The 27,579-nt window shown below is 36.0% G+C and overlaps 3 protein-coding genes and 1 long non-coding RNA gene across 12 annotated transcripts; 3 read left to right on the forward strand and 1 right to left on the reverse strand.

The window, feature by feature from the left end:
* Window positions 1-1,328: 1,328 nt before the first annotated feature.
* On the forward strand, window positions 1,329-5,487 carry LOC113278751. Of its 4 annotated transcripts, none has more exons than XR_003325625.1 (10): window positions 1,329-1,601; window positions 2,405-2,480; window positions 2,575-2,625; window positions 2,728-3,300; window positions 3,402-3,662; window positions 3,747-3,973; window positions 4,072-4,164; window positions 4,251-4,672; window positions 4,761-4,823; window positions 4,917-5,487. XR_003325625.1 is itself a non-coding variant. In XM_026527511.1 (6 exons), the coding sequence occupies exons 4-6, from the start codon at window positions 3,244-3,246 to the stop codon at window positions 3,804-3,806; spliced, it is 378 nt and encodes a 125-aa protein (XP_026383296.1). In that variant the 5' UTR covers window positions 1,330-1,601; window positions 2,405-2,480; window positions 2,575-2,625; window positions 2,734-3,243; the 3' UTR covers window positions 3,807-3,974. The 4 variants fall into 4 exon arrangements, 1 of the variants encoding a protein (XP_026383296.1); XR_003325623.1 differs by having other exon boundaries at window positions 2,734-3,300; XR_003325624.1 differs by having other exon boundaries at window positions 2,580-2,625; window positions 2,734-3,300.
* Window positions 5,488-10,561: 5,074 nt separating this feature from the next.
* LOC113278773 lies at window positions 10,562-14,989 on the reverse strand. Of its 6 annotated transcripts, none has more exons than XR_003325631.1 (7): window positions 14,514-14,989; window positions 14,312-14,363; window positions 13,668-13,734; window positions 13,252-13,434; window positions 12,938-13,038; window positions 12,300-12,502; window positions 10,562-11,655 (listed from the first exon to the last, which is right to left on the reverse strand). It is a non-coding gene; the product is annotated as an uncharacterized LOC113278773 (long non-coding RNA). The 6 variants fall into 6 exon arrangements; XR_003325628.1 differs by having other exon boundaries at window positions 12,300-12,517; XR_003325629.1 differs by having other exon boundaries at window positions 10,562-11,337; window positions 11,444-11,655; window positions 12,300-12,517; window positions 12,938-13,434.
* A 1,443-nt stretch (window positions 14,990-16,432) lies between these two features.
* LOC113325334 lies at window positions 16,433-16,968 on the forward strand. Its single transcript, XM_026573534.1, has 2 exons — window positions 16,433-16,537; window positions 16,619-16,968. The coding sequence occupies exons 1-2, from the start codon at window positions 16,522-16,524 to the stop codon at window positions 16,906-16,908; spliced, it is 306 nt and encodes a 101-aa protein (XP_026429319.1). The 5' UTR covers window positions 16,433-16,521; the 3' UTR covers window positions 16,909-16,968.
* Window positions 16,969-24,851: 7,883 nt separating this feature from the next.
* On the forward strand, window positions 24,852-26,455 carry LOC113325345 (uncharacterized acetyltransferase At3g50280-like). Its single transcript, XM_026573542.1, has one exon. It carries the CDS (start codon window positions 24,895-24,897, stop codon window positions 26,308-26,310), a length of 1,416 nt encoding a protein of 471 aa, XP_026429327.1. The 5' UTR covers window positions 24,852-24,894; the 3' UTR covers window positions 26,311-26,455.
* Window positions 26,456-27,579: the final 1,124 nt, after the last annotated feature.

Genomic DNA, 27,579 nt, shown 5'->3' on the forward strand with positions numbered 1-27,579 from the left:
GACAAATTTACTGTTTGTTTAACGTTTAGGAGAATATACCTATGGAATCTTACCGGTAAATGGTTGGATTTGTCATTCTTACGAAGTTTTAGACTTATACTCAAGGCTAGGTTTCGATATCAGACCTATTTTCTTTCTCGGAGTTGACGAATTTAGGGTTTGTTTAATGTTTCGGAGAATATAAGATGGAATCTTACCCGTAAATGGTTGGATTCGTCGTTCTTACGAAGTTTCAGACTTATACACAAGGTCAGGTTTCGATCTCGGACTCAGTTTCTTTCTCCAAGTTGACGGATTTAGGTTTTGTTTAACGTCCGGAGAATATACGATGAAGTCTTACCCGTAAATGGTTGGGTTCATCGTTCTTACGAAGTTTCAGACTTATACTCAAGGCCAGGTTTCGATCTCGGACTTAGATTATTTCTCGAAGTTGACGAACTTAAGGTTTGCTTAACGTTTCGTAGAATACACATATGGAATCTTACACGTAAATGGTTGGATAGTTCTTACGAAGTATTAGACTTGTACGCATGGCCAGTTTTCGATTCTGACCCAGTTTCTTTCTCGAAGTTGACGAATTTAGGGTTTGTTTAACGTTTCGGAGAATATACAATGGAATATTACCCGTAATTGGTTGGATTCGTCGTTCTTACGAAGTATAGACTTATACTCAAGGCCAAGTTTCGATCTCGGACCCAGTTTCTTTCTCGAAGTTGACGAATTTAGGATTTGTTTAACGTTTCAGAGAATATATGATGGAATCTTAGCCGTAAATGGTTGGATACGTCGTTCTTAGGAAGTTTCAGACTTATACTCAAGGCCAGGTTTCGATCTCTGACTCAGTTTCTTTCTCGAAGTTGATGAATTTAGGGTTTCTTCATGGTTTTATTGTAAATGTTTGTAATCCAACAAACCAAATTTAAAGAAATCAAATCTCAAACCAGTCTAACGGTCAGCATCCTTGTTTGGTTATACCAAATTTTATGTTTTCTTCTCAATCCGTATGCTTTTTTATAAACTAACGACAATGTCCCATTTCTAATCCAACAAACCAAATTTAAGGAAATCAAATCTCAAGCCAATCTAACGGTCAGCATTCACCAAATTGTATTTTCTTCTCAATCCGTATGCTCTTTTTCGAACCAATGAGAATGTCCCATTTTTAATCTAACGGCCAAGATCTATCTCATGTGGATTCCGTGTTTCCCACCAAAAAAGGCCGCCCAAATTTTCGCAAATCCTTCTAGATTTTGACTGTTGACTATTGACCAGAACATTATTTTCTCCATCAGAAGAAAATAAACCTAACTATCCAAAAAAAAATTCTTCTTCTCATTTCATTTCTTCTTTCTCTTTGTCTCTTCTCTGTACCCCAGAAGAAAGTAAACCTCACCCTTAAATCAATTTCATTCATACAGAAACCTAACTTCACCTCTTACCCGAAAGATACTGAAATCTTAAAAACTCAATCGCAAAATCCCAAAATCAATTTATCTGAAAAACCGGAATCTCGCCGGAGAATTGAAGTTCGAGAGTTCAATTGAAACCCTAAGAGTTGTATAAATTCACCTTTAACCCAGAAGGCTCAGCTTCAGCATCAGGTATAAATCTCACCTGATTCGTTTTTTTTTTTTCAATTTTCTGTTTGATTTTTGATTAGTTTTTCATTTATAGTTTCATTTACAGTTTTTAATATGCTTTGTGTTTGATGTATAGTTTGATTTTAGAGTTATTTCTTCATTAGGGTTTTTCTTAGTCGAGTTAGGGTTTTTTATGAAACCGATTAATATGCCAAGTTTGATTTGAAGTTTGATTTTTTCTTTTTGTATGATTTAGAGTTATTTCCTGTTAGGGTTTTAGTTTTTAGCTGATTTTGGGGTTTTGACAGAACCTATTCATAGGTGGATTGCTTAGAGTATGAACCGATTCTTCTGTTGATTGATTTAGAGTTTGATTTTTAATCATGTCTCTCCTTATCTATTAAGTAACTCTATAACGACTGGGGGTTAGAGTCCCGAACCCCTGACTTATTCTCAGTTGAGATTTATGCAGGGCTTCGGTATTCCAACGTCATGTTGTCAATTGTTTGGTGGTTACCTGTTGTTTGATTTAGTATTATTTTTATATATATATATGTGAAATTTGGTGGTTAAGGATTGATGATATCTAGTGCACTCTCTATCATATGAGAGACAATTGCTTCATTCTTAAGCGGTTGACTTACTCATATGAAAGAGAGTGCACTATCTCATTTAGAAATCCTTCTAATTTGGTATCCTGACAATATTTTTTGATGTTTTCTAGATTATATGTGGGTGTTCCAATTATGCCTGATAAATTATGTATGAAGAATTTTGATGTTTGAATGACTCTAATTATTTTCTTGATGTTTGCATGGTTCAAGAATGGTGAAGAACAATTTGATGTGGGTTACCAAGGAAACCAAGACCAAAAAATCCGTTCCAACTCCCAAGAGGAAGGTAATGACTTATCGTGATCATATAATTCTTTGTTTAGTGTAATGATTTTATTTACCATCTTCTTTTCTTTGACCTATTCAAGTTTATGTCATAGATTAGCAAGGAAACCAAAATTGTCCAGTCTATCTCGTTACCAAAGAATAAGGTACTAAGACATCTCTTATAGTTTACCAAACTATGTTGATTCAGTTTCTTTTATTTGTATAACTCAATTTATTTGCCAAACTCCTGTTTTAACTTATTTAAGTTGCAGATCATTTTGAAAAAAAAGTAGAGTTCGCAGCCTTCAAAGTCTGAAATCAAATAAAACATTTATAACAAGAAGTAGATTTCAGAGCAACCTGCAATCCAATAATATCCAAGTCATTCACCAATTGAACGTGAAAAGACACCAAGAAGGACATCACCTAGGTTTAATAACAGGTCATAGGAACGAGATCATACTGCTAAAAAGAGTACTCCAACACGATCATCACCTAGGAAAAGGAAAGTTTTAGTAGAACCGGAAAGCGCCACACAATCTAAACCAGTCCAATCCACATCAGGAGCATCTCAAATTGCACGCTCCAAGTAAGTTATTGAGAAGGGAAGGAAAGTGAAGTGGAAATTGTACCAATCAGGCCCATATCCGAATGTCCAAAGAAGGAATCCAAATGATACCTTTTCTGATATGGTTGAAGAAGAAGAAGAATATGAAGATGAAGAGGAAGCAGAACCATAAAATACTGTTGCTACTGAAGAAAGGGAAGGTGAAGACAATGAAATGGAGAATGATAAAGAGAACGACATCGCAGCAAATGAAAATGAAAAAGGAGATGAGGTATAACTCTTTGTGTCGCTGATTTAATTTAAATTGTTTCTTTATGGTAGTTTTTTAATCCTTATTTAACTCTTTTGCTTGATAACTGCGATAACACTTAGGTTGTACAAGGAGAAGATAAGAGAAAGTGTGTTCCTCGTGGCCCAACACGGATGGATTCACTAGGGCTAACAGAGGGAAAAACAAAAACTCCAGACAAGGCCACTGTTATCTGTAACAATAAAGATCATCCCATTGGTGACCCTTCTGTGCAACTTGCAAGTGTGTTGGGAGTTTTAGTTAGGCGAAACATTCCATTAACTTTCAAGGACTGGATAGTGGTCCCTAAAGAAGCCAAAGCTAATGTACGGAAGATTGTCCAGGTAATTTCTTAACTCTTCAACTCTTTACCTCTTTAGATCTTTTAACCTTCAATATATTCTGAACTCCTTCACTGTTATTTGCAGATGAGGTTCATTGTTGATGATTTTTACAGAGATTACTATTATGGGAAGATGGGTTGTTAACTTGTTATCTTAAGGAGGCTAGGTATGGGAAATCAGGTAAGATACTAGCCTTTGATGAGTTAGAAGAAGAAGAAAGAGAAAAGAGGATAAAATCACTTAAACCACATAACATGTCAGACAATGAGTGGGAGGAGTTCGTTCAAACTATTGGCTCGGAGGAATTTAGAGTAAGTTTTTATATTATGCAATTTTTTACATTAAGTAATTCTACAATCATTTTGTTGGTTATGTCTTGTTACTTAACGACATTCCATTACTTTGTCAGGCAAAAAGATTCAAAATACAGGAAATTTGGCAGAAGCATACCACCCCACACACGATCAGTAGGGAAGGTTATGCTCGTCTGGAGGCGAAAATGGTATGTTCATTATGTGTTTGCTAGTATGAATGTTTAAAAACTATTTATGGATTTTTTAACCAACTGAATTAACATTTTGTTTGCAGTAAAAGGGGAGGAACACAACTGAAGAGACTGACATAGTTGAATAATGGATAACTGGTCAAAGCAAAAGGAAGGAAAGGAAGCAAATCCAGGGGTTGTTGAGGCTTTTTTGAGGACCCAAGCGACTCATTCTTTTTTTTTTATGTGTTTGAATGATTGAATTCATAAATGTGACTAATTCTGTTTAATACTAATACAAGAGAATATAAGAGCTGAAGCAAATGGTGGTGCTGATGTTGGTGGATCATCTGTGATAGATGATCTTCTTGTCAATGCTCTTGGTGATGACAAACCAGGTCGACTCAAAGGAATAAGTTTTGGAGCGACAAAGACAAAGATGGTTGTCAAGTCCCATTATAAGAAGACCATTAACTAGTGTCGGGAAAGTATGAAGGAATTGAATGGGAGATTTATGATGTTAGAGGTGAAAATTTTATTATTGATGTTGTATTCTTTTCTTAGTTTATGAATTCAAACTTTCCCCTTATACTGCTGGTTTGGTCTTTATATAGGAAAGGAGCTCGAGATGTGTCTGCTGCCATGATTGATCACTGTTGCAAAAGGCCAGTCCAAATGTAAGTCTGTTTACTTGTTTCTTCTTTGTATTAGGGCATTTTTTTCTCTTTGCTTTATGTAAATTTTTCTTTAACTGTGGTATGTTTTTGTAGTCTGGAAATGCCAGTAACAACCATGCTAGCGCCATCATTGTCCGTGAAAATGACATTCCATTGAGCAGAACAAATATGGTGCCACAGCCAGTGGGAGTGCCACAGAAGAATAGAGCTTGCAGGTTACTCAGTTGGTACAATTAGGGCGAGATTGTGGCTGATGCAGTTATTGCTGAAACAAATCGAAAGAAGTTAATCCATGGAATGCCAATAGGTTTTGGAGCTTATAGGGTATCTGTGAAAGTTTCTCGTGTGGATGATGCTCTTCTCTACATGCAAACCAATGAGTTGAAGTGTATCCATGATAATATGATATGATATGAACTTAAATCTCATGGTCCAAGGATCTGAGATTGCTTGACTAGCCATCTGGCTTCTTAATCTTCTTTGGGAGTGTTTCAGGAAACTTTCTTCTTTGTTTGCTCCTTTTTTTTATCACTGGATATTTTGAATGATCGAATGGTTTAGTGTTTGAATGATCTAAAACTGGTTAGGTGTTTGAGGGGTTGAAGTGTTTGAATGAATGCTGGTACATTATTTTAATGGTGGAATGGTTTAGTATTTTAATGATCTAAAACTGGTACATTTGCTATTATATTTGAATGATGACGCCAATTTCATTTTTTTTTTCACAAATGATAAAGAACCAATATTGTTATAAAAGTCTGTAAGTGGATTGTAATACATGTTTCTGCTACACATAGATTGGTTGTCAAAGATTTGACATACAACTTTAACAATACTTGTCAAGAAAATACTTGCAAGTCTTCCTGTTGTTGTAAAATACTTGAGATACAACTCATACATGAGTTGTCAAGAAAATAACTTGAAACTCTTCCTTTTGTTATCAAATACTTGAGATACAAATCATAAATGAGTTTCCAAGACAATAACTTGCAACTCTTTCTTTTGTTGTCAAATACTTGAGACACAACTCGTACATAAGTAGTCAAGGAAAGTGACATACAACTCTAGTAATTGTTGTCAAAGAAAAGACATACAATTATGACCATAGTGTAGTGCAGTAGTTATTTTCACAACACATTTATGAGTTGTGTTAGGCATTAAGAGGAATTTTTGAAAGCACAACTGAAGCAAGCATTGTACAAAACTAATCGACAACTATGTTTATGACTATAACTGAAGGCTTGTAAAGATTTGAGGATTTTATACAATCCCCCAGACCAACTACCCAAACCTACCCACCCCCACCCTTGTGCAACTTATCGATAAACGTCTTCGTAGATGTAGGACAACTCTTTTCGGGAGTGGTTGATCATTGTTTCTCCCATAGCGATTATAGAACAAACACTAAGTAAAGAAAATAAGCTTCATTAGAATTCTTAGATTCCAAATACTCTTGTAAGGAAATCTGAGATAACCATCATCTTCTAAAGCAAAGTAACAAGGTTTTACTGAGAAAGTATTCTCAGGAATCCATATTATAGTGTCATGTCCATTCTCAGGTTTGTCAGGGTTGTTTATAATTAAGCTGATATAAATTTGCGCTGATGTAAATTTGCCACCATATCTAGTTAATCATTTCTGAGAATTCTTGAGAAATTAAGGTTCCAAGCTTGATTACCTCAGTGAATTCCACCATTTCACAGATAGTAGCATATTTGTTTCTAGAAAGCCTATAAAGAAAAGGAAACAGATAAGCCAAGTTGTAATGCCCTACCCATTTTTCCAACCAGAAAATCACTTTGTTGCCATTGTTTACAATCACTTTCGAATTTTGTTGCAAAATTGGAATTGATTTTAAGATACCAGACCAAAGACTTTTCCCTACAGAATTAGAGCAATCATTTGGCAGTAAAGCATCAGCATGTCCTCCGAATTTTTGATGAATAGTTGGCCTCCATAGAGCTTTCCTTTCTTTTCTAAATCTCCAGCACCATTTAGCATGTAATGCTTTGTTCATAAGCCTCAACTTCCTAATGCCTACACCCCCTCTTTATTTTGGCAGATTAATTCTTTTCCAACCCACCCAACTTATTTTTTTGTTAGAATCAGATGAACCCTATGAGAACTTCCTCATTATAGAGACCATTTGTTTTTCTACAGAAGCAGGTAACTGAAAGAGAGATAAATACTAAATGGGAAGACTAGATACACGCCTTGAATGAGCATTAGCCTATCAACTTTTTCAAGTATCTTCGCTGTCATGTGTCAAGCCTTTGTTGAAACTTATGCATAATTGACTCCCAAAAAGTTACTGACTTCGAATAACTTCCCAAAGGAATGCCTAAATAGTTCAAAGGAAATTGATCTTTAGGAAAACCAAAAATTAAAGCACGGGAATCAGAAAATTGTGCATTCCCTACTACCACCAGTGCATTCTTGCTGAAGTTCACCTTTAATCTAGAAACTAAGTCAAAACCAATAAGAAGATTCTTGAAATTAGTTACCTGCTCCTCACTGTCATCTAGGAAAACTATAAGATCATCAACAAATTGCAGGTGAGTTATTTCTATGCCATCAGTAGTTGGTTTAAAACCTTGCAAAAGCTTCAAATCAGCTGTTCTCTTAATCATTAAAGAAAGAATTTCCACCACTAAAATGAACAAATGTGGAGAAATTTGATCTCCCTGCCTAACTCTTTACCACTTCCAAGCAGATTAGAACAAGAGGCATTCAAAGAAATAGAAAACCCTACAGTTGAGATACACCAATCAATCCACTTCCTCCATAAATTTCCAAATCTAAACCTTCTCAAAGTGTAGTCCAAACAATTCTAGTTTACATTGTCAAAAGCTTTTTGCAGATCCACTTTGACAATTAAACCTCGAATGTTCATTCTATCTCTAGAATCAATCATCTCAGAAGCAATTAATATCCCATTTATAATCTATCTGGAGTCTACAAAAGCACCTTGAAAATTTGAAATAATTGTAGGCATGACCATTTTCATTCTGTTAGATAAGCATTTAGAGATAATTTTATAAATACCTCCATTAGATAAGCATTTTCAATCAGGAATATGTTTCAATATAAATTATTATTAGAAGCTGTCTTTTTCGATGTAGTTTGTTGAATAGAAGACGAGTGCTGCATATAGAAACCGAGGTATCTTGTTGTCTATAAATTCTGAAATTTTAATTTTCTGGGATTTTAAACATATCAACATTAAATTTCCCCGATTTTTGTCCTAATTTTTATCATTTCCCGGATTTCGGTCCTAATTTTCATTTCCTACCCAATTACTCGTAACTTTGCTCGAACACGGCCATTTTATTTTCGACCTAATTATTCTTACAGAGTGCCCGTATCTATTGCTAATATACTAATTATAAAGGGACAACTGAAATGGGTCGGATCTGGGACAATCAATCCAGATCTTTGATCATTCCAATCCAGATCTTTGATCATTCCTATCTTCACCCCACACTACTAATCCCAATGCTAGAGCCTTTCTCCTCTTCACCGTCGATATTGTGATATGCCATGTCCCAAATATGGACCAACCCCTGCAGTCCCGACTGTAGCAAGGTAGGAAAATTTTATGAGAAATTTATATTTTCCAAAGCCAAATTGGGTAATTTTTGAGCTTCTAGGAAGGACTGTCCTCCTCCCTAACCGTTATGTAGGTCCTCTTATTATATTCCTTCAATGGTAAAATTGCAAAATTCTCTATTCTATTCTATCATGAATTGTACGATTCTGAGTGTGCCTTTGATCCGCATGCAATCGGGTAGGTAAACTATAATATTGTAGTTGCCAAAAATCTAACAACCACACAAAGATATAAGTCTACTAGTAATTAACCGGCTTCAAAGTAAATCATCTTCTTATTTATTAAGATCATAAGAACAATTACAAGATAATGAGAATTTTAGGTTTACTCTCTCTCACTTTACGATCTTTCTCTCTCCTAATTTCTTGACCAAGGATCCTAAAAGAACCCCCTCTTCTACACAGGCCGACTACCCTTTATATAGGATACTACATAGTGGATGACAACTAAGAAATCCTTTATATTCGGAATCACTGTGCGATTTCATCGTACACGTACATCATTTTCTTCGCATACTCTATAGACTTCGCACGGATCTTCATACTTTACCTGTGATTAAGATGATACCATTCATTTCATCACCACATCTTGACTTGAGCGAGACTTTTACACAAACCTAATTATTATTCGCTCATATATGACACATGTGCGATATTCTATTCCTACATTTCGCCTCTTCTTGTTTCGTTCTTTTTTACTACAATGAGCGAAATGAGAAATTTTAACCTGCCTTATCGCACATGCTTATCTTTTCAAATTCCATCTTGCCGAAAAATATCAAATTAAATTTCCTTTTTACGCATGTTTTTTTGACCACAATCCTTTGACACGTCTCTTTAACCGCTCTTTTCCACCCAATCGTTCATTCGCATTAATAAGGTAGATTCCTCCAAAACCGAAGGTAATTTCCCTTTATATTTTCATCTTCTTCATCTCCACTTCTTTTTTTATTTCTTCTTTCTTTTTCTGCTGCTGCTTTTTCTTCTACTACCGATTCTTATTTGATCTTGATCCTGATTTTAATCAGATTGAATTTTTCCAACTTTCACCATTCCCACTCCTTTAATCAGATTAAATTATTCCAACTTTCACCATTCTCACTCTTCTGATGGCACCTATTGCTAAGAAAAACGAAACCTCCTTTAAAACTTTGAAGGATCAACTCAGTGCAAGAGGCTATTCACTTCCTTCTGGATCCAATTATTCGTCCAAACTTACTCTTGATTTAATCAAATCATATACATGGACAAATCAAAGAGTCATCGTTTCCCTGGAACAACTTTTAACCGGTTTTCCTATCCCACTGTATGATCCCAACATTCCTTTATTTTATGAAATTTTAGCTGATAAATGATTCACACGAGGTATTTTTCAGCTGAGCGGTGATGCCATTAGGATAGTTCTGGAATATGCTCGTCGTGCAACTGGTTTAGGAACTACTTACGCGTATGAAGTACGCAACATATTACATCGTGACTAACCAATTAATCCTGCTGATTATACTCTTGATAATTTTTTTAATCATTATTATGTGGGTCTCATGAAGAAGGAATCTACCAAATGGGCTATTCGCATAAGAATAAAAGATACTTATACTGAGGATGAGAAGATCATGCGAGACGTTGATTGGAACGATTTGGACGAAATGTCATGTTATTCTAACTGGTCCTTTCCTATCTGGTAGAGTTGTTGATCATTCTGATCTTCCACTCCCTGAAGGTGTTCTCAACTATCGCCCTTGGGAACTTGTCTTGTCCGATGAAGAGAAAAAGGGACGCTTTTTTCGCATGAGTATCTCATTTGTAACATTCGCGTACGTTAAATTTCTCCACTAGTGGAAAATAGCAATTTTGCAACCGTCAAAGCAAGTCATAGATACGAGTTAAATGACTTTCTTTGTCTGTCGGGGATGGGTTGCGCGGGTCGCTGAACAACCTATATCAACGACCGATTTTAAATGTCAGGGATTATGACGGAACATAATCAGTCGCTGATATAAATTTTAATATAAAAAAAAGCATATTCAGACTGACTGAATCTTTTTGGCCTGACTGAATCTGATTAAATCTCAAATGAGAATTCAAATGAAAACCAAATCACAAATCAAATACAATGAAACTTGTACTCATAAATTTAACATGACATTCCATTAATCAGTTAATGTATTCATTACACAATTTATAACTGAATTCAGTTTACACTTGGATTCAAAATCATACAAAAACGATTTCAATTTGGAATTCACACAAATACAAATCCTAATAAGTTCAAGGTTTCTTAAAGAGAAGAGCAACTAGCCCCAGTAAGTTCAAAGTGTCTGAAACATAAGTGCAAACTAATAAAATGATAGACTGCCTGCTGTTGAACTAACACTTCAAAAGGGTGCGCCCGAAGCAAAAAAAAGTTACACAAAAAAGGATTCAGTTGGCACTTAAGTTGGCACGTAACAGAAAAAGTAAACTCCGAATTCTAGATGTATGGAAGGGTCAAAAGACTACAAGTCCAGCATGGAACAACAAGCACTAAAGATTAAAAATACCCCACAAATGGACATTCTCAGAAAATTTAGAACTAATTATCTTTGGACTTACATACAAATTCCTTGATTTCAGACACTCATAAAATTGAGCCTGCAATGTAGTTATTTCAGTGGGAAAATTTCTAGTAATCCTACAACTTAGGCAACCATTAATAATTTTAAGTGGAATATCACTATTATGAAACTAATAAATCAAGATAGATATTACTCAGTACCTTGTTTGCAACCTATTATTTGAGGCTCTCCACAATCAGATGCATAATACATTAGATGAGAGATGGATGCTAGGATTCAATAGTAACCTCCATGGTCAGCACCATCTCCTGCCTCCTCCAGCCAATTAACAAATGAGTTCAAAGCCTTGCCTGCAACAACGGAAACCTAATCAATGACATTGAAACCAATGAAGTGGCTAAGGATGCAAGAAATTTAAACAAAGCTTGTGAGTTTTCCAGCAAGTGATATCTCAACTTCTCATCTTCCCCTGGGGTTAAATCCTTTGTGGAATCATTGAAGAATCCTATCTTCTGCAAGCACGTCCTGGTCAGAGATGTTTCGAACAATTTCAGGGAATAACTTCATCAACTTGGTGTCTTTATAACGTTGGATTTATACTTTGTAGAGTAATTCAAAGTCCAGTTTTCAGTACAAAAGGCATTCAGTAGCTTTGCCCATATTTTCACCTGTAATGAGAAAATGGAACATATTCCAACCTATTAAAATCGGCAGTGCAAAACAGGACATATAAATTATCCAACAAGGAAAAATACAAAGACCAAGCTTATGAAAGAAAATATCAACATACAAAGAATTATTTAAGAAAACAGCAGGCATAAAACTGCATGAGAGCTTCATCTTAGTATCAACATCATTCTGAGATGTGACATTTGATTATACAAGAATACTTAGATTACCACTTATAATCAAATGCATGAGCTCTAGAATAAGGATCTTTAGAGGCCAACTCAGAAATCATTGCCAGAGCATGCCTCATCTCAACTGGATCAGTAAGTATTTCTCTAGTGACAAGCATGTCTGCCCAGCTATTAACTAATCTTACCCAACCTTAGAACAAATTATTTATTTTCTCCCAGCAGTTGCAGAACATGGCAACATGCAAAATGAATAGACACAAACCATTCAAATATTGGAACTAGACTTCAATTCTTGTAAATTATGAAAACAGAGGATGTTCAGCTAAACACCTATAATTTGATAAAGTAAAAAACTACCACACAAGGAAGAAATGGAACCATACTATAGAGCTTGAAACATAATTGAATCCTCCCTTTCACACCATTAAGATGAAAATGAGATGGCAACATACCAAGAAGTTGGCAAAATGATCAGGATCTAAGCACATAGCAGACTCAACTTGAACATCAGAGACCCCTGCCGGATGAGATAATGAATCGTTTAAATCCACCACATTCAGAACAAGCGTTTCGTTCCATTTGTTTGTAGTTGTATCGACACAAACTTGGCTCAGGTGCTTTTCCAGCTGAAAATAGAAAGTATTGTATGGTCCACCTGTGCAGAAAAGATCTATAACTTTTCTGATCAGTTTCTAGAATGAGTAGGATGAAAATGGATCCATAATGTCCATCAGCACCATTTCTGTATATTAGAAGGAAACTACGGGATTATAAGAAGGTTTAGAGTAAGTTATTAAAGTTCCACCAACTTGGTATACGACACTTGTGCTCTCAGAAATACTTGCATTCCATTGGAATGCTATTCCCTTTAGGTACATGAACACCAAATAACAATCTAAAAAAAAGTGATTGTTCCTTGGTGGATTGGAAAACAGAGGATGTCACAGTTACTTAATATGATCTCACTCCTCATATGGCCAAGTATGGCACTGCATGTTACTTTATATATCCACCTATTCAATAAATTGAAATCTCTAAAACATTTCACCACTAGGTTTCTTTTTTTTCTGTAAGTGAGTGTTGAGATTACCTGGTCAGTGGACTTGGAAAGCGCCCTCGCACCATAATTTGTATGTGCCAACTTCAACCACACAACACTAGCAAAAAGCATTAGTGTTACACCAGACACAACTGCTGAATCAAACATGCACAAAAGCTAAATAGCTCAAACAGGGGTCTCTTACATACAACCGTAAAACCATCAAATTAATAAAACAAAAAAAAAATGTATCCAACGAATGTGAGGATTAAGTCGAAATGCATTAAGTACACTCACTTGAGAATCATACAAACTGGGTACAGGATTGAAGATATGGTAATAAGTACATGAAGAGAAATTACAACCTGTGGGATATGTGAGTAACTGAGCAAGCTTCTGAATTAGCAATAACCACTCGTTCTTTTTTTTTCTTTGTTCAAATCTTGACAGCTAATATTTGCATTTTATTAAGTGATTCTAGGTATTCTTTCAGGTGGAAGAGGGCAACTCACAATCAGTTTACCTTTCATAGCCCCCCTAAATATTGCCTGCACAAATAACAAATTGAATCTCAGCATCCACATGCAGTAGTAAAAAACCCAAAATTGAATCTGAAAAACAAAAAAACATCTAACTATCAGATAAATCTAGCCAGGACCAAGTAATTCCAGTCACCAAGTTCACAATGCTGTCTAGTTAAAGAATGTGTGGTGTCTATGCATAATGAAGATCACCTATATATACAGTTCATATGCATGACGAGAGTCCCTAATCAACATACCTCAACAACATCAATGAAGTCCTGTTTCCTATGGAACTCCCCTATCCATTTTGTATGATCTGCACTCCTGTGCAAACGAAAACATAAAATGTTATTATTAGTCTGGGTCAGAATGCTGATCTAGTTAAGCCATGGGATAAAATTTCGATAGTAACTTCAACATACTAAGATTATTAAGTGATTACTAGCTAATTGTAACCCATTCAACATACTTCCTACTCGACGTTTAGTCTTAGAAAGTCTTTATAGTAACTTCGTACGAAAGATCACCTTAATTAATCTTATTGTTTCAAACATAGCTACCAAGTTTTAAACTTTCTTGTAACAATTCTTTGCAATAAGAGAAATTAGCAAAGTATTAACAAGAATTTTAAAAGATAATCCCACTAAAATTAACCCAATAATCCAAAAGAGTAAGTCAATATAGTGTTGTATCCTAAAATTCATGTATCAATCCATGACTACTAGTCTCAACCTGATCAAATTTGACAGTTCCTACAAACAAACACAATATGGGCATCTCAATTTTGCAAGAAAACACTAAATTTGCAAAATTTTCAACTTTCATTACAGATAAATCACAACTGTTTAGCTAACTAATTACAAAATTCATAATAGACGAAATCAGAATGAATGAAAATCACCTGTCTGAAGACGAAATCAGAACTAAGAGGACTTTCTTCAACTCTTTAGGAGCTGATTCCCAGTACATACACAGACAATCAAATTAAACACAATCTAATCAATTACCAACAACAATTAATACTAACCAGTAAGTTTCAATATTTATGATTCTCTTATTCAAAAATCAATAAAACCCTAGATTTAAATGAAAATGTCGTTCACCTTGTAAGAAACAACTTTAACATCAAACCCAAATCTGCACACAACAAAATCCCCAATTATTCGTGATGCCTAAATGCATACTAGGGTTAAAAAATTCACAAAAGATATAAGAAGTGAACTCAGAATTGCCGATAATTCCTAATTGAAGAGTGACATCTAATCAAAACATCTTCGTTGATTTCTTTTGCTCTTCACTAATGTTTTATGTTACTATAATGATAGTGGTGACAAGTATGAAACTGAAAAAAATTAGGTTTATAGCTTTTGATCTTCGAGAGATAAAGTTAGGGATTTCTGATTGCGATGATAATTAAACTGAAGAGGGTTGTTGATTTATCAAGCTTAGAATCATCATCTCTGATAAAAATTATCCGATCTTTAGGTTCATGAGAAGATCGATTAGGAGAGATGAAGAAGGTTCATGAGAAGAAAAGAGTTTTTCTGTTTGGTGGTTCCGACAGAGGAGAAATAATAGATAGATGGGAAGATAAGGATAACGGGAGAATGGATGCCTGGATAATAATAGGACCATCAGTCATAGAGTCCGTCGTTGAGTCAAAGGATAAAAATGGAATTAAACCAACATTAACTCTATCTGTATTTTCTTAAATATTGGACGGTTTTGATCGGTGCATTGGTCGGGGATATGGGTCATAAAAAACCCATTCTCCAGTAGTGATAACTTGTTTTAAATCAGACTATAAAGGGAAAGAGTAGAGCTAAGAAGCTGCGATGCGACATCTTCGCAGAATGATGAGGTGAGGAACATTATTTCTCATATTTTAACAATATTGTTATCTCTGTTACTCATCTATATCATTCGTGCAGATGGAGATTTTTGTTGCTAGAAAAAGGGGTAGAACCAAAACCAAGTCTACAAGAACCCATAGTCCATCTTCCCCTTCTAATCTTACTAATAGGCGTAAAGAGTTTTATGATTCTGGTTCGGACTTTGAATCTGATGATGATGATTCTTCTCCCATTAAGGATTCTTAATTCATCCATGGGTAAACTTTCTTCTCTTTTTGCTGATTCGATGGCTATTATTGGTAATGATGAGTTACGTCATAGCTTTGGTATGGTTTCAAATATCTCTGCGATGCCCCTTGTTTAGATGATATATCCCTTCGCAGAGCTTCAAATTAGTTGAGTCCAAGCTTCCAAATTGCTCTTGGTTCTTTGGTAACTTCTGTTCTTCTGTGATTTCTTTTAAGAAATTTTAATCTTTGTATTCTAATATTAACCATTCATTCCTACAGGCATCTCGCATGTCGCATGTAGGATCTTCATATCATGAAAGAAGACTCCAATCTCTTCAATCTAAGCATGAAGTTGAAGTTTCTGCCTCTGCGAATACAATTTCAGAACTTCGCAAAAGGAACAATCAGCTAGTTGGTATACCCATTTTTCTCTTACATATTTATACTTTGCTTTAATAATTCCCCTTTTGTTTTCTTTTAAGTATTTATTCTTGCAGGAATCTATCGTCTTTCAGCTTCTCTGTTTCGCTCTACTCACCATACCGTTGATGATGACACTCTCCTTAACTATCTCAATTCTTCCTTAGATTGCATTTCCGAAGATATGATAAATTCCCTGACTCTTGAGAGACTCAGATCAGAATACCAACTTCTTAATATTGACCATAGAAGTGCTTTGACTACTTGTAACGGTTATAAACATCATTTCCTATAATCCAAATCTAAGATTAAAGTTTTAGAAGCAAAAGTTAATTCCCTTATTAATGAAAAAGATAAAGCCGTTCTCATTGGTGCGAAGGCTTTGAAAGAATTCCAGGAAACTATCCTCCAAGTTTAAATAGATCGGGATCTTGCCATAAAAGAGAAGAATGAACTATTGGAGCGAGAAAAAATTGGCTCGATCTCGGCTTCTTATAAGAAGTGATGCTGAATTTGATTGGGATGCTAGAGTCATAAGCAATGCTAGAGAAGGTTTGGATGTGAATATGAGTGTTGAATCCGAACATTTTGTCTAGATTAGAGATATCATGTCAAATAACGAAGGTTATTTGTTATTCTCTTATACATGTTATCTCTGAATAGAATTATCCTATTTTAATTCTAATTTATCTTTGCATTTCGCAGAAAAAGAGAAGAAACAACTAAATGATAATGAAGAGTTGAAGAAACAACTTGAAGAATTAGGTGAGAAATTCACTGCTCGTGATTCCAAATATCGGAAGCTTAAGAGGAATTATACCACAATTGTTTCAAACAATAGCAAGGATGCTATCCGTGCTCGCGATGCAGCAGTCAAGATAGTCTGCGAAGAAAGTGATATTCATCTTTCGAAGTATGAATTTGCTGACGTCCCTCCCAACGAGGATATTCCTGATAGTGAAGAAGAATATGAAGAATCCGACGAAGAATTATAAGAATAAATCCATGATTTTGATGTTGAGAGAAGCAACAATGATGATCAGAATAATGAAGATAATCCACACAATGATGATCAGAATAACGAAGATAATCCACGCAATGACTGATTGTTTTTTCTCGTTGTAGATTCTTTTTTCTGCCTCTTATACATCTTCGTATCTTCTTGAATTTTTCCTTCTAGTATTCTTCTTGAACACATATTATACTTCTTAAATATATCGATCGCATTCTTCACTTTTTTTCTTTTTATTTTTTTATATATCTGCAATTATTAAAGTATCAATATTTCTCTTGTGTGTATGAGTTTATCATATGGGGCAAGGAACATAATTAATGCTTTCATTCCCACTCATGCCTCTGTTAATTGTCGCAGAATGATATACTCATGATCATGTGAACTTTGCATGCTTCGGTTATGATCCTTCCTTACTGTGCGACCAAGTCGTAGTCGTATTATTACCTATTCAAGTTTTCTTGTGCAATAAAATCGCGATAGTATTATTACCTCTTCAGGTTTTGTTGTGCGATAAAATTGCAATAGTTTTATTATCTCTTCAGGTTTTCTTGTGCGATAAAATCGCGATAGTATTATTACCTCTTCAGGTTTTCTTGGGCGATAAAATCGCAATAGTACTATTACCTCTTCAGGTTTCATGGTGCGATAAAATCGCAATAGTATTATTATCTCTCCAGGTTTTGTGGTGCGATAAAGTCGCAATAGTATTATTACCTCTTCAGGTTTTCTTATGCGACGAAGTCGCAGTATTATTATTACCTCTTCAGTTTTTCTTGTGCGATAAAATCGCAATAGTACTATTACCTCTTCAGGTTTTGTGGTGCGATAAAATCGCAATAGTATTATTACCTCTCCAGGTTTTATGGTGCGATAAAGTCAAAATAGTATTATTACCTCTTCAGGTTTTCTTATGCGACAAAGTCGCAGTATTATTATTACCTCTTCAGATTTTCTTGTGCGACAAAGTCGTAATAGTATTATTACCTCTTCAAGTTTTCTTGTGCGACAAAGTTGCAATAGTATTATTACCTCTTCAGGTTTTCTTGTGTGACAAAGTCGCAATAGTATTATTACCTCTTCAGGTTTTGTTGTGCGACAAAATCGCAGGACGTCTTTACATTTTACTGTATCGACCCATTGATATCGTCTTAACTTGTTCTTGTATTATTACCTCTTCAGGTTTTCTCGTGCGCAAATATGATAAGTCCTAATACCCCCGTGAGTAAAAAGCCTCATGACATTTACGTCTTTGACACAATTCAGCTCTCTATTGGAGGGTGCCGTCCTTATCTCCCCCATGGTAGCCCCTTCAAGGAGGATTACCTCTACCGGTTTAAGGTTGGCTCCTCCCATCAGGTAATACAACAACAAGTTCATTTTGCAGTTTCTTTTCCCGCTATCGATAAGGTTTATGGTTACGAGCCTGCACCCTAAGTGGAGTATCTTCGGATCAAGTGCATCATAGCCAAGACTTGTCAAGAGTGGTAAAGTAGGCTCCAACGCCCCTCTCACTCTCGACTCAACCGTTTACCTCGGCGCCTTGGTCGAGTTTTGCACTCCTTGAGAGAGATCATTCATCTTTCGACTTAGGCATCTCTCCCGGATGGGATTTATCGTTTTCTCTCACCCCAAATCTCCATGACTCAAGTTCCAGGGTTGGTATGGGCTTCCCTTAAGTCATTCTTAACTAGCATGCGGATTATGACATGCTTTAGGTCATACTCTATGGCCTCTTCCATATATGCGAACTAGGGTGCGCCACAATCACATAGCTAGACTCCCCAATTGGAGTCTTTATCTCTGATGCCTTTGAATAAGGTCATATTTCTGTCTCTTAGTATATAAGAGAATCTCTTAAGAAGAAGAAATCTTCAATCTTACTATAATCTCTTTCATGAAATTATACCACCATGAAGTTGTAACTTTTTGTCTTTTTATTTGTACTTTCGAGTGATGCAACTTTCAACACATAAATTTTTTATTACATAGCTACTTATAAAAGGAACAATTATTTTTTCTTCAGGCCGCTTGATCATGTACTTATCTTTAGCAACATCCTCAAGTTCGCAGATTATTTCTTCAAAGTGTACGAAGAATCGAACAATTACGTATACCTTCACCTTCATTTTTTCCTTTAAGGCGTAATCTTTCTATTTTTCTTGTTGCGAGCATTCTCAGAAGATTATTCCTCATTATTATTTATTCCAACGGTTCCATCTCTAGAAATTTCATCTACCATTAACCTTTCACTCCTTTGATTGCTTTTAATATGTTTCTTCCAGTTTTTTCGCATATTCTCTCTTTCTTCGCATTTATCTATATCAATTTTTTGACAACTCTTTACCATGTTTGGATCTCCCCTTATTATCCAAGACCTTGAGGTATTGGGAACTTTATGCATTCATGATATGTCGAAGCTACTCCCAAAATAATGTGCAGCCATGGCCTTTCAACCAGAGCATTATAAGGAGACTCACCATCAGCAACACAAAATGTGATTTTTGTGGAGACACTTTTCAAAGGTATCCGCATTGTCACATCTGTTTTAGGTTTATTAGCAGTACCATTGAATCCATGGATCTTGTAGGTCGACGGAATTAGTTCATTGTCTTTGCCTCCCATGGTATTATAAGCATGATAAAAGAGGATGTCAACCGAACTTCCTGGATCTATGATCACTCTATCAAGTGCCCATACGTTTTCCTCAGCTTCCTCCTCATTATCATCTTCTAATTATGCTTTGGGATTAATGCCTAGCTTTACCACTATTGGATTCTCATGTGGTTCTCCTCCTCTTGGTATTTTTTCAGCACTTAATGAGATTACTTGTTTTTGCCAATCTTTTAATGGTGATACCTTCACCAGGTTGAATATTTCTCTTTCGTCATTGTCTCTCGCATGCAGCCTACTTAAGACATTATCATGAAAGTATTTTATGTTCTTGAAAGAATGAATGATTGAGTTACAATATAAATTCTTGGCTTTCGCATCCACTTCAATTACATACGTTTTTTTTTTCCTTTCTCCATATTGTATGCATTACCTCCAAGTAGTGGTGGTGGTGGTGTGTTAAATGTTGTTGTTGTTGTGCTAAAAAGTGATTTAACTGTCCTTGTTCTATCATTCGTAATATGATCTTCCTCACATTTATATAATTATGTGTTGTGTGACCATGAAAGTGATGGTATGCACAGAAATATTTACTTCCTCTTCCCGGAGGTGGCTCATCTCCTAAATTGAATGTTTCAGGAATATCTTCCATTAGAATGAGAGCTTCCCAGATTTTATCTACTGTTGTATTCAATGGTGGAAGATTTATCTGTTGCCAAACTATCTTTTGGTTGCCTTACTTCGTATTAATATGGTTGTTGTTGTTGTTGACCTCCATAACTCTCTTGTGGATTACCTAGTCGTTGAATTTTATTATTTCCTCCCCAATTTTGAAGTTGTTTTTCTTTGTATTCTCTTTAAAATTCTTCTTGATCCGTACTTCCCATGGCTACCAGCTTTTGTTCTATCTCTGTATTTTGTTTTCGCTTACTTCCTTGAGATGTACTCGCAACCGCATTCGTTATTCTTGGAAGTAAGCTTTCATTCCAACTCGCATGGCTCATTTCAATCGGGCACGAACCCATATCCCTTTGCTTCTCTTCTAAAGCGATATATTCTTCTTGGAACTCGCAAAATTTTGACATAGTAATGGTATTTTTTATCCTGAAAATTTGTGTATAAATCCACTCGTATTCCCATTTCACTACACATAGTTCTCCATCGTGTTGTCAGATGTCGCAAACTCTCATTAATTCTTTTGTGAAGCCCAAATGTTTTTTCAATTTTTGGTCTTGTCATGTTATTGCTCATATATTTCCCCAGAAATATATTCCGTAGATTATGAAAAGATGTTACAATTCCAATGGCAACCCCTCAAACCATTGTAATGCTTCTCCAGTTAAGCTTGCTGGGAAATATTTACACAGTTCTGTATCATTCCCTTCCCATTGCAATAAAGATCGTCTATAAGATTTTACGTGTTGTATTGCACACGTAGTTCCATCAAAGATATGAGTGAATATTGGTAAATGATTCAAGATTTTTCGTAGTAGTAAAAGGGTTTTCGTTCACTCGGACTTGTAAAGATTAAAGTTTTCTAAAATAATAAATAAATGATTTTTATACAAAAATATTATTAACACTGTTGCGAGAATCTGGGACTAAAGATTCGGCCGTTTTTCATTTTCAAGTTGTTCAGAATTTAATTCTAGGCGATTACAGTTTAAAACAAAACAAATATTAATTCTATTCTTTGCCAAAGTAGATTCTATAAAATATTATTTGTATTTTATGAGCATGGCGCATCAAGAATCCCTAGGACTAAGCATGCTCCATCAAATAAAATCACAAGTAATTAATTAAAATCTTAATTCAATTAAAATCGGTGCAAAAAGTAAATAAACAATTATTTGAATTACCACATGGATGAAACACAGCTTTCTCCGTTGTCCCAGTGCTTGGGTTTAGCTCATCATGGTGAAATACCTCTCAAAATATTTTATTAAGCTCAAATGGTATTTACAATGAAGAGAAAATGGTGAAAATCGGGAAACTGACGCTTATAAGCGTTACAGAATCACTGTTACAGAACGATAGAAATGGAGCGCTGTGTAACCGTTGCATACGACCCCCGTTGAGGTGTCGTTTCCCCTATTAAAGAACGACTGTTATTGCAAGTCTGTTCTTCGTGTTCTTCATGTTCTTCATGAACAGCAGCAGGAGCAGAGAGAATTCATGATTCTTCCTCTGCAGCCTTCTATCTTCTCCTCCCAACACTCGACAACCTTCTATTACACCAAAGCAACATATTTATAGTCAACAGAAGCTCCAAATCATCCGAAATAACTCTATATAATCTTCATTACTCGGTCAGTAAAGAAAATATTTTGGGAATATTTTCTTTCCCTTCTCATCTCCTGCACGCGTTAACTCTCTTACAGCACGTTCCAAATCATCTTACCATGCCCCAGAGTGTTGCTCGAGCCAAGAAACTTTCTCAGAACACGTCCAAAATTCTCCAAAACCCGTGATTATCTTCTCCCTGTACGTGTTTTCTCTGTTATGAGCTCGTGGATTGCGTAGACAATTCTAGCCAATTATGGTCGAACCAAACACCCACAACGTGTTTAATAGGCCCTATCACAACTTCCTACCAAAAATCAGCTATTGAATCTCCCTAGAACACGTTCAAAAATTCGATTAAAAATCCACTAGAACTGTTGCACATTTTCCCGCCAAATTTCAAAATTTTGAAATGAAAGAGATGAAGTGCCCCTAATCCAAAACTCGTGTGCCTTCATCCTTTGGGTGTCTGGGGGGTCTTGTCCAAAATGAGGGTGCCTTTAACACCTTTTCTGGGACTTTTCCAACATATTTCCGGGTCGCCTTCGGTGCATTTCTGGGGTGCCTACGGTGCATTTCTGGGGTGCCTTTAGTAATTTTCTCTGGGGGTTCCAAATAGCACTTTTCGAGCAACTTTTTCTACACAAGTGTATTTCTCCAAAAACGCCTAAACAAATACAAAAACACCATAATAAGAAAACATGGGTACTAGCAAAATACACAATAGAGATGAAAATAGACACATAAATGCGTCTATTAGTAAATTACATTTAAGAGGTATTATTGCAGTTTGTATGTGTCTTGCGAAAGCTGTTTTTCTTGCTTCTTCTACGACTTCTTCTAATTGTCTTATTCCACCATTTTTTCGCACAACCATCATTTCTCGTAATTCTGCCATTTCTTTAATAATTTCTTCACTCATAGATTGATCTAAATCATATTGCGTAGGTCTTTTTAATCTTGCTTGTCGCAACCTATTCTCATGATTACTTTGTCGCATAGCTTCTTGTATCTTTCTTTTTTCAGTTTCTTCTCTTCTTCGTCTACGTCTTTTAGCTCTTTCAAGTTCACGAAGTTCGTTATTTCATTCTTCTTCGTCTTCATATGCATATTAATATCGTAACATTTCTCTACCATTTAATAAGATTCTCCCTTGTTCAGGGTCGTGTTCCTCATTATTACACCGCTCGTTAAGGATGCGTTGACGCCCTTCAACATTTGGATACCTATAAATTCTATGATTTTCTCTTCTATGATGATGTTCTCATGGTTGTTCATATCTATCATATTCCAATTGTTGTTTTGTATCTCTCGCTTCGCGCTGATCTTGTTGATTTTCATCTAACTGCAGGTTTTCGTCAACAACACCTATATTTCGTTCTCTTCGAGCATGTCTTTGGTTTGATTGACTTTGTCTTGATAAACTTATATTGTTTCTTGATCTCGATCTTATACTGGTTGCACTTCTAGATCCGCGATCTTGTAATCTAAGATTTTTTTCTCTCAAATTATCATTTTGTCATATCAAGTTCGCACGTATTTTATCTATTCTACGTCTTTCTGCAATCAATCTTTGTCTCAATTCTGCAATTATCATATTATTGTCATCTCCTTCTATCATTCCCACTTCTATAGTTGTTTTCTCTTCTTCTTCTTCAGTACAATCAGTTTGTGAAGTATGTAGGCTTACTCTATCATAATCAATAGGATTGTCCTGTTCTTGTGTACATTGAGTTCCAATTGGATCACTATTTCCTTGAATATTCTCTTCTCCCGTCTCTGGTTGATTTTGAATTTCATCTCTTCTTCTCTTAGCAATTCTTGTACTCCTTCTCGCTGCCATTGGTTGAATAACAAATATAATTATCGCCATCACTCTTGTTTTTTTGAGATCAAATCTTGTAAACAAATTCACCATCAGGATTTCCCACTTCGAGCTAATTCTAGCGCCAAATGTAGTTGCCAAAAATCTAACAACCACACAAAGATATAAGTCTACTAGTAATTAACCAGCTTCAAAGTAAATCATCTTCTTATTTATTAAGATCATAAGAACAATTACAAGATAATGAGAATTTTAGGTTTACTCTCTCTCACGTTACAATCTTTCTCTCTCCTAATTTCTTGACCAAGGATCCTAAAATAACTCCCTCTTCTACACAGGCCGACTACCTTTTATATAGGATACCACATAGTGGATGATAGCTAAGAGATCCTTTATTTTCGGAATCACTGTGCAATTTCATCGCACACATACATCATTTTCTTCGCATACTCTATAGAATTTGCACCGATCTTCATACTTTACCCGTGATTAAGCTGATATCATTCAGTTCATCACCACATCTTGACTTGAGCGAGACTTTAGCACACACCTAATTATTTTTCGCTCACGTATAACACATGTGCGATATTCTATTCCTACAAATATACTGACAAACAAATGGTGTAAAGTCTGAAAATATTCATGTGTGCACATTTGAACTGGTGGTGGACATGATGGGTAACTTACTTGATAACTCGAGCTTCTGCAAGAGCCGTTTGCATGCGAACATTCAGAACGACCAATGATTCATCGTCATATGATGGTTGAGTGCATCATAGAGTTCCACTATTGCAATACTTCTACAGTTGCTCCGGCCCAATGGCACAGCTAGCTTTGCTTGTTCTAACAAAAAAAAAACATTATATAATCATGTTTTAATTCAAGTTTATAATTAACAATTGCAGCGGCAGCGGCAGCCGTTAGTCAAAGTCAGATCTCCCGCCAACAAAAGTAGTATATAGTTGGTTATTCAAAAACTTCAATTATGGATGATCAGTATTAATATCAAGTTGCATATAGCCAACCAAAGAAAATAATTAAGAACTCGGTATCTTATTTTATGAAAGGAGCCATCTTAAGTACAAAGTATCTGGTGGACGCCAACTTTCATTTTGGCCACCCTTGTGGAAAATTTCTGGCTTATATATATATATATATATGTATTTCAGTTTTTGCAATTTTCATTATCATTAAACATTAACTGAGAGTAGTGAGAGATCTCTACTCTACATCCCAGAGTAAAAGAACATGAATAATACATCCGCAAAAGTTCGCCATGTCTCCACCAGCGTTGTATTACCAGCAACACAAAAGAATCGTACAACTCGAAAGATTGAACTGAGTCCAATGGATTTCAGGCCATTTAGGCGCTTGTATGCGCAGTTCGGTCTACTGTTTTCTAAACCGGGAACTAGCAGTGGTAGCGGCGAATCCAACCAAGAAGAAACAAACAAGATTCTTAGCAAGCTTAAGAGTTCTTTATCACAAACGCTCGACTATTTCTTTCCTCTTGCAGGTCGTCTTGCCGTGACAAAACACGATGATGATGGTACCATATCGTTTTGCATTAACTGCAACTCTGCTGGTGTTGAATTCATCCATGCTGTGGCAGATGTTACGATAGCTGATCTTCTTGAACCAACCTACACTCCGCACATCATCGACTCCTTCTTCACCTTTGATGGCATACCGAATTATGAAGGTGTATCATTGCCATTGCTTTCTATACAGGTTACGGTATTAAATGACGGGATCTTTGTGGCCTTCAGCTTAAATCACAGTGTATGCGACGGTACATCCCTTTCGCACTTCATCAATTCATGGTCTCAGATCTCAAGAGGCATAACTCACAAGTTATATCCTCCTGTAATTCTCGAACCTCGCTGGTTGCCCGGGAAAACCAATTTTCCCGTCCATCTACCCTTTTCATCGTTTGAAGAACTTAAGGTAGAAAAATTTATCCCATCTCCAGAGTTAAGGCAGAAAACATTTCATTTCACACCACAAAACATTGCGAAACTCAAACGGAAAGCCAACAATGCATCTGGTACTACATTTTCAGCCTTACAAGTTGTGTCGGCTCATGTTTGGTTAGCTGTAACGCGAGCCAGACAATTGAATCCAAATGAAAATGTTACTTACGCGTGCGCAATCAATAGTAGAGACAGACTAGATCCGCCTTTACCCAAAGGTTACTTTGGCAACTCAGTACACGGTGGCCTTGCAACGGCTAAAGCAGGCGAGTTACTGGAAAAAGGACTCAGCTTTGGAGCTTCTTTGATAAACCAAATGGTTAAATCCTGCACCAACAATGAGATTTTACGGGATTGGCAATCATGGGTGGAGAATCCAGTTATGCCTTCAAGTTTTGACCTGTTATCAAGTACTAATGTGGCGGTAGGGGGATCTCCGAAGTTCAATATCCACAGCAATGATTTCGGCTGGGGTGCACCATTAGTTTGTCGATATGGGAACAACTACAAGTCTGACGGGATGATTATGGCGGACGCTGGTCCAGTCAATGGAGTTATAACTATCGGCATTTGCCTGCCTTTCGAGATATTAAGGGCCTTGGAGAACGATTGGGAGTTCATGGAGACTGTTTGCACAGTCTTACCACCAGAGTATTTCACGGCCAAGATCAAACCTTTGTCAAAGTTATAGTTTCTTACCAGTCTCTTTTGGGAGGGTGTAACACAGCCAACTTATAAGGCTGATTATTATGTTTTGAGAATAAAAGAAAAAATGTACATGCAAGTTGCAAGAAAAGAAAGAGTATACTCTGGAGTCTGGCCATCAAAGTTAAAAAGATATCATGCTGCTATATTTTGGTCGCAGTATAGATCTTTAACAATTTCATTTGCATAATTTTATGGTCTTTAAACCATGTGTTCATCAGGTGTTTAAGTTGTATGAAAGCCTCTTTGGACGACCGAAGGAAGTCCTTCTACGTGATTCCCCCTATGGAGCCAAAATATAGTCCGTTTGAAACGCTTTTTTTTTAATTTTTCATTGCAAAAACTGAATGTCAAATGGTCTTCTTTCAACGAAATTGGATCGACAATTGGATAGTCATCAACCACGACTACGGTTAGGCACAATCAAAACGATCGGAAGTCGAACCGATTAATGGTAGTTGCGGCGTGAAAACGGCAAAAAAAAAAAAACCTCACCTATACTTTTAATTTAAATCCTGACAGTTGATTACCAACAAAATTGTATCGAAAGCTATTGTTGCTATTGCAAAATTGTTACAAAAACTGTTACAAATTGTTACCGAATAAGTATTACATAAATATCTCATTTATAAATGTTATTGAACAACTATTACAAAACATTGTTGCAAAATATGTTACAAAGCTGTCACTATGAATCAAACCCCCTACAATACCACCGAAGCGCTCCCAAACTTCGGTCGACCCCCCATCACATTGCGGTCATCTAGTGATATTATATTTTTCTTTGTTTGGATGGTCTCAATGGTGTTTCTTTATGTGTCATCTTTTTCTTCCGCTACTTCAACTTGGAGAGTGTTGAACGTGGGGAAGAAGAACATGGGTGCCGATAATGAGAGACTGAGAGTCCGGAAGGGGAAAGTAATAGGCAGGAGGGGCCTGTTCTATTAGACTCCGCTTTTATACCCCGTTCAGTGATTTTTGGACGGGAAATCATCCACGAGTGTGTTTGTTTTTTCGCTGGATTGGTGTCTGAATTTGACTCGGGCTCTACTTCGGCTCGAATCAGATATCAAACTGTTTGTTTTTTAATTTTGAGTCAAATTTGATTTGTGATCAACTCATAACTTGGAATATGAGTCGGGAAATAAAATACCCTGATTCATGGGACCAAGTCGCTGACTTACATATTTTTAAATCAGATGAGGAGTCAGATCTTTAAAAAATAAATATATCGAGTTAAATTTGGATGAGTCAT

This window comes from Papaver somniferum, chromosome 1 (assembly GCF_003573695.1).
Source record: "Papaver somniferum cultivar HN1 chromosome 1, ASM357369v1, whole genome shotgun sequence".
Classification (NCBI taxonomy): domain Eukaryota; kingdom Viridiplantae; phylum Streptophyta; class Magnoliopsida; order Ranunculales; family Papaveraceae; genus Papaver; species Papaver somniferum.

Coding starts and splice junctions, on each gene's coding strand:
- LOC113278751 (XM_026527511.1), top strand. CDS start 3,244: ATGGAGAATGATAAAGAGAACGACATCGCAGCAAATGAAAATGAAAAA. Junction 3,301..3,401: donor AAAATGAAAAAGGAGATGAG/GTATAACTCTTT, acceptor GATAACACTTAG/GTTGTACAAGGAGAAGATAA. Junction 3,663..3,746: donor ATGTACGGAAGATTGTCCAG/GTAATTTCTTAA, acceptor TGTTATTTGCAG/ATGAGGTTCATTGTTGATGA.
- LOC113325345 (XM_026573542.1), top strand. CDS start 24,895: ATGAATAATACATCCGCAAAAGTTCGCCATGTCTCCACCAGCGTTGTA.